At 43.0% G+C, this 6,969-nt stretch overlaps 1 protein-coding gene across 1 annotated transcript in view; it reads left to right on the forward strand.

Annotated features, from left to right (window-relative positions):
• Nucleotides 1-961: 961 nt before the first annotated feature.
• Nucleotides 962-6,969, forward strand: part of abat (4-aminobutyrate aminotransferase) — a 27,253-nt gene continuing 21,245 nt past the window's right edge. The window contains exons 1-5 of the mRNA XM_034079476.2: nt 962-1,103; nt 2,492-2,589; nt 2,666-2,695; nt 3,576-3,693; nt 6,914-6,963. Coding sequence (XP_033935367.1) covers nt 1,034-1,103; nt 2,492-2,589; nt 2,666-2,695; nt 3,576-3,693; nt 6,914-6,963 — 366 coding nt within the window. The 5' untranslated portion in view covers nt 962-1,033. The remainder of the gene's footprint in view (nt 1,104-2,491; nt 2,590-2,665; nt 2,696-3,575; nt 3,694-6,913; nt 6,964-6,969) is intronic.

The raw sequence follows: 6,969 nt of genomic DNA on the forward strand, positions 1-6,969 counted from the left end.
AATTTATAATCCATAATTCCATTTTCATGTAAAATCGGAGAGTAAAAATTAGCTGCTAATGGTAAGAGAGAGAGAGAGAGAGAGAGAGAGAGAGAGAGGAGAGAGAGAGAGAGAGAGAGAGAGAGAGAGAGAGAGAGAGAGAGGAGAGAGAGACGGACAGTAGCACTGGCTAGATGTTTGCCTAGGGCGCCAGATCTGGGGAGGCGCTGCGCTGGCAGTTCTGGGAGGCAAAAAAAACATTTTTGACCGTTGGTGCTAATCCTAATTTTCGGCCTTGATGTAACAACATTCATAATTAAGTAAATGTAACACCCTTTTCACCCCGATTACACGTTTCATTTGCCCTGTACGATGGGCACTGTAAGTGATGAAAATGTGGGATGTTGGCTTATCTGGCAACACAGCCAAAGTGTGAGTGAGCGAGGAGAGAGAGGAAGGGCGCACTGCCGGTGCCACTTACCGGTGTTGTGCCGTAGATTGATGCCTTGCCGTAGATTGAAGCCCTGTTCGCGGGGACGCGCAAAACGTGACGTCATCGCCTGTATTGAGCGTTCGTCTAGTTTAATAAGCTTTTCTCTCTCTTTTGAATGATATATTTCTCATCAGATTAAACAGCAAACGGCTGAATAAATAATATGCATACAATTGCGAGGAGGCTCGTTTTAAGGACACTTTTCAGATAGTCACAATCTTCGTATTGGAACAAACTTCCGTTTTTTATATATATACGTCTGCACATGAACGCACATACATTTCTTTACATTAACTAACACACCCAACATCCTTATCGTTTCGTAGCTAATGCATGCTGGATATGAACCACTAACTTTAGACTTTAACTGTATTATATCAGAGGAAGACCTCCCTTGGACTTCTTCTGACCTTTGCCAATCTCCCTCCTTCTCCCTCTCTCTCTCCTCTCTCTCTCTCTCTCTCTCTCTCTCACTCTGTCTCTCTCTCTGCAGGTGACAGAGTGAATAAGAGCGGAGGGCAGTAGAGGTCTCGCACTTCCTCCTGTCTAGACGGTTCTGTCATGGCCTCCTCGTTGATTAGCCGTCAGTTTGCTCTCTCCCTGCAGAAGAACCTGCATCTCAGTGCTCCAGGTAAATGCAACTCTCCTTAATCCAAATGCTGACACTGCTGCAAATATATAACTTTACATTAACCTAGCATACGATGTGCATACAATTCCTTTGCATTATGCTGTAGAACTGTTGCTACTTCAGAGATGTTATAGCTTTTATTAAAATTGGTAAGTTAGAAGCCCATGTAATGTTATAATACTTCTGATCTCCAAAGAAAGTATAAAACCATGTTTCCATGTGAAGTTCGAGTATCATTATTTGATTTTGATATACTTTAGTAACCCCCGTGGGGAAATTGTTTCTCTGCATTTGACCCATCCTAGTGTTAGGAGCAGTGTGCTGCCATTTTGAACGGCGCCCGGGGAGCAGTGTAGGGAACGGTGCCTTGCTCAGGGACACCTCGGTAGCACTTGGTCTTGCCGGGACTTGAACTGGTGACCTTCCAAAGAAGAAGTTTGAGAAGCATTATATAACCAGTGTTAATAGTTTGGGGTTATTACTAAAGGTGCATGCCTCATGCAGGATGCGGTTATTCGAAGATGTGCATGCTCCACAGAGTCTCAAAGGTCCTCTCTCCTGTCAATCATCAATCTGTGTGGGTCACACTGCACTATCACAGAAGTGTTGAGAAACATTTTGAATGTCTTAAAAAGGATTATACAAGTTTCTTTCTGACACAATGGGTAAATGGAATTTTTCGGAAAATAAAGCTACATGCAAACTTTGTGTGAAATCGTTTGACATCTTCACCATGGAGGAGGCGGCATGTTCAAGGTCAAAAGCACTGTACCAAAAATGTAATTACATAACAACTAGCTGTTTGTCGGATGTCAGAAGTCTAGAAAATACTTTTATAGCACCCTCAAGGAGCTGTTCAAGTAGCATTTTGTGGAAACATTTTACTCAAAATGGTCACAATCATATTATGACATGATCTAAAAATGAAAAATACGATTCATATCAGGGCACAAATGCCAACGGATTTGTACAAGTGTTAAATTGTTTTACAAATGCACACAACAAAACCTGAATAAACATTATTTAACATTGAAAGTTGACATAGATCTGGTTAGATCCACATCAGTAACTGCATTTATTTCCAAAGTATGTAATGTTCAGTTTAAGTTGATCAAAAAACCATTTTAAAATGTGGTTCAAAATGAGGCGAGTTACAGACAATGTTGTAGTGATGTCTGCATCTCTGTATTCCTCTCTGTTTCCTAGTGGATCTTGTCCGCTCCAATATGTCTGCAGACATATAGCGGCCTCATACAGTAGTAGCTAATATCTATAGCTATGGTGTCCCAGTTAAAGAACACCACCTCGCCTATTTTACCCGTATATTGACAGGTAAACACATGTATGCCATGTTTGTGTGATTGTGAGAATGTTTTCTCTTTTTTCAGGGTGCAGATATGTCAGTAAGGCAGCACCAAAGACCCAGTTGGAGTTTGACTACGATGGACCCTCCATGAAAACTTCAGTCCCTGGACCCCGATCAGAAGTAATGGACAGACACACACTTACACTCTTTTTCCCCTCACATTTTACACAGTGTGACTAACTCTGTTTTTCTGTAGGAGCTGAGAAAACAACTTGGACACATCCAGGTGAGCTGTGTGTGTGTGTGTGTGTGTGTGTGTGTGTGTGTGTGTGTGTGTGTGTGTGTGTGTGTGTGTGTGTGTGTGTGTGTGTGTGTGTGTGTGTGTGTGTGTGTGTGTGTGTGTGTGTGTGTGTGTGTGTCTGTTTAGCTATACATGTGAGGACCATAGATTGAAAAACAACCCGTTTTGTGAGGACATTTTTACAGTGTAGTGCAGGGGTCTAAATGAGTCTGAAAACCAGTCAGTATCTGGTGTGAGGGGTAGGGGTAGGGTTAGGGGTAGGGTTAGGGTTAGGGTAATGTTGTGAATCGAGTGGCCCATGGTGGTGGTGGGGTTATGGTATGGGCAGGCGTATCTTATGGACGACGAACACAGACGACTCGATTCACAACATTACCCTAACCCTACCCCTACCCCTCACACCAGATACTGACTGGTTTTCGGACCCCCCCAGACCCCCCCAATAAAGCAAAACTGCACGTTTCAGAGTGGCCTTTTATTGTGGCCAGCCTAAGGCACACCTGTGCAATAATCATGCTGTCTAATCAGCATCTTGATATGCCACACCTGTGAGGTGGGATGGATTATCTCGGCAAAGGAGAAGTCCTCACTATCACACATTTTTTCAGATTTGTGAACAATATTTGAGATAAATAGTTATTTTGTGTTTATAGAAAATGTTTTAGATCTTTGAGTTCATCTCATGAAAAATGGGAGCAAAAACAAAAGTGTTGGGTTTATATTTTTTTCTCAGGTGCTTTGAGGTAACCCGATTACTTTAGATATCATCTGTCTGTGATTATTGTTTTAGTCAGTTACCACGTTAATACAGGAGGACTTCTGTTTTGCTCATGCTGTTCTTAATACAGAACATGTCTCTTCCCAGAATGTTGGTGCAATCAACTTCTTCTGTAACTACGAGGAGAGCAGGGGGAACTATCTGGTGGATGTGGACGGCAACCGCATGCTTGATATCTACACTCAGATCTCCTCCATCCCTATTGGTTAGTATTAAAATACATCTATAACAGAATAAACAAATCTCAGGAAATATCCTCTGCAGATACTGTAAGTCTTTGAAAGTTAAGTCTGTAAATGATTTTTAAACTGAGCGAGGCCCTCGATCTCCTCAGAGATCTGAGCCCACGTCCCAACTAGTCCTCAGGATATTCCTACCAGCGTTACTATCACGCATCAGAGAAATATGCTATATGCCATTTGAGTTCTATTTTTTTATTTCCAGAAATCTGCAGAGGTTACAATCATATCTGTGTGTAGAATTTTTGCAAAGAACAACAGCCAAGACAAAAGGCGTAAGAGGAAGAAGAATCATCTTCAAGATGCCCTGAGCAGAACGTAAGCATTGGGAGTCGGGCCAATCCAGGCGTAGCTGATCAAATCTAATCATCACTTCACTGAACTATGCTGCGTGTTCTCTAGCTTCCAGTGCAACACCACCGCTGCGCACACATTCCACTGCAGGGAAGGATTCATCTGTGTTTATGTCACACCTTTACCACTTAGTTGAGCAACACTTTTCTTAATCATTCTGTCACTAAGTCAGTGTAAGTGGAGTGTAATGTAAAGAAGCTAGTGTTGCTGTGTTGAGCTCTAATGAATGGGTCCATGCTAGAGGTCTGAGGGCAGGCTCCCCACATATTAAGCATAGGTGACTCAGGGTGCGAGCTAGGTTCAATGTGAAGGATGCATGGGAGAGGCTGTAATGGTTAACCACAGCAGGCAAGGGAAGACACAGAGCAGTCCTTTCCCAGGATCCTTTGCCCCCAGTCACACAATCACAGCTGATTTCATATTCTTCGTAATAAAAGAAGACAAATGTGAAGGCTTGGAAGCAGCTCTGTTGCTCTCTGTGACTGGATATGAGAGCAGTGCTCCTGGTTTCTCGCTGCAGTCTTCCGGTCTGGTTCACGTTGTGCTCCAGGCCCAGGGCCCCCTCACAGGGGCTTCTGTTGGAGCCAGGAACTCACACACCTCATTCATTCAGTGTTTGAACACCGGGGTTTGGAACTATTCGGCCTACTTACTTCCCAGAATGCATAATAAATACATGTATTTGAGATGTTATCAGGCCAAAGGTCTCCGAGTATTCAAATCCACTCTTTCATGTATTTTATACATAAACATGAGTCCCCTCTGTGTGAAGAGACTCTGAAAGTTTAAGGGACAAAGCAAAGACCCCCGCTTATCTCTTTATGTCCTTTATTTCATCTTTATACAAACTGAAAATGAGCTGATCAGACGTTGGTGGGTTGTGCAGCCATTAGCCAATCAGCAGCCAAGGCAGCCCCACATCGTCCCCTGAATCTCCTCCTCGAGCACCATTGTGTTTCTGTAAACCAGTCGTCTCACGGTGGCCAGCAGCAGCTCTCTCGCATTTAAAGCTTGTGTTCTTTACATGGATGGGTGTATCGATGTGTTTAAAGGATGATGGTATTTTTAGGTTACGTAACAAGATTGACATGAAAGTGGAGATGTCGAGAGAGAACGGAAGTCTTGTTTTTCTTATTATTATGGGCTATGGCCTAGAGATTTGCCCTCCAGCGTTCAGATGATCGACATGCCCTCTCTCTCTCTCTCTCTCTCTCTCCCTCTCTCTCTCTCTCTCTCCCTCTCTCTCTCCCTCTCTCTCTCTCTCTCTCTCTCTCTCCCTCTCTCTCTCCCTCTCTCTCTCTCTCTCTCTCTCTCTCTCTCTCTCTCGCAATAGAAATCTGGAGAAATGGGAGATAGTGTTGGTCCACTCTGATATCTGTTCCTGTTTGATATGGAGGGAAAGAGCTGGCATACGTTTCATGTTGTAGTTTGTATTACTCTCAGTAACAAACAGTGAACTGAACCCCTCGGAGGAATGCCGTTATAGAGAGCAGTGAGGGAGTGGGAGTATGGAAGCAGAATGCTGCTCTCTGCTGGGGGGAGGCAGGCCTGCAGTTTATGTAAGCTGGCCACTTCAGTTAAGGTAACATTCAAGATGCAAAGCTTTATTGTCATATCAACATAAAATAAAAGACACACATTGGCATCGCCATTTTGCTCTGCACACTCACAACTGTAATCTAACATGTCATGTCTCAAAGGTATAATTTGGCACGTGTGGAAAAATATCTGCGTGCGGATACATTCCTCCGACAAGGAACTCATCTTCTCAATCCAAACATCAGACATTTGAATCCCCATAATTCAGTCAAGTACTCTTAAATCCCAAAAGCACTGAACAATTAAAGTACTATAATACTACCATCACATATCATGTGAGTGTCAATCAAGAGACAAGTGGCTTTAATGTTAACACAGGGATTCATCAAGAGATCAAACCAGCAGCTCAGGCCAAAAACATACTTGGCCATGTCTGAAACATTCCAACAGTTAATAAGTGGGTTGAGTCTCAGTTATAGTCGGACACTACAACATCCAACGGCTCAAGGTCATAGATGTGTGTTTCCTGAACCAGCCAGTTAAAAGATGCTTAATATCACATCAGAGATCCACCCTCTCCTTATCTGGGACCAGGCTCATGTTTCGCTCACCTGAAAAAGAAGCCATTTGCATGAACACAACTTTTTAACAAATCTCTCCTCAGAGTTTGGACAGTTATTAAAGGGGGGCTCTGCTGGTTCCATGGAACAGAACTGTCAATAAACTGCAGACTATCCACGCCTCTGTAAACATAAAACCAAAAGTTATTATTGTAAGTGTTCCATTCTTTGTAATCGTAAACCGATATCTGATGACTTTTAGTAGCTTATCTATAGACTGTCTTAAGCTTTTTGATCCAAACAAACACGATGACTATAAGCAGTTTCCACTGTAGAAATATGTCTGAAAATACTTGGCAAATTAGATCAAAACCATTTCAGTAAACTCCCTGATCACTGTCTGCTGAGGACAGCACCACCAATAACTGGAGCAGGAAAAGGCCTGAAGAAAAGTGAACTGGAAATGTATGTTCACCACACTCCTACATTCAAAATGTGATTGTTATTAAGCTGGATTAGTGTTCTAACATATTATCTGCGGCCACAGTATGCACTTTGACATCACAACATGTTTTACTAACAGCCAACCACCCTAAAGGCTGTCTGTCTCAGGGTTGAGGGGACTTTAGATCATAACAAGAGGCCCTGGTGTGTTTGTGTTTGTGAACGCCTCCAACGCTTTTTCAGTAAAATATGTTCTCTTCTCCTTCTACCTTATTCTGTCCTCTCCCAGGCTACAACCACCCCGACCTCCTCAAACTGTTGTCCGACCCCAGCAATCTGGTAGGT

Source organism: Pseudochaenichthys georgianus, unplaced genomic scaffold, assembly GCF_902827115.2.
Source record: "Pseudochaenichthys georgianus unplaced genomic scaffold, fPseGeo1.2 scaffold_627_arrow_ctg1, whole genome shotgun sequence".
NCBI classification, from domain to species: domain Eukaryota; kingdom Metazoa; phylum Chordata; class Actinopteri; order Perciformes; family Channichthyidae; genus Pseudochaenichthys; species Pseudochaenichthys georgianus.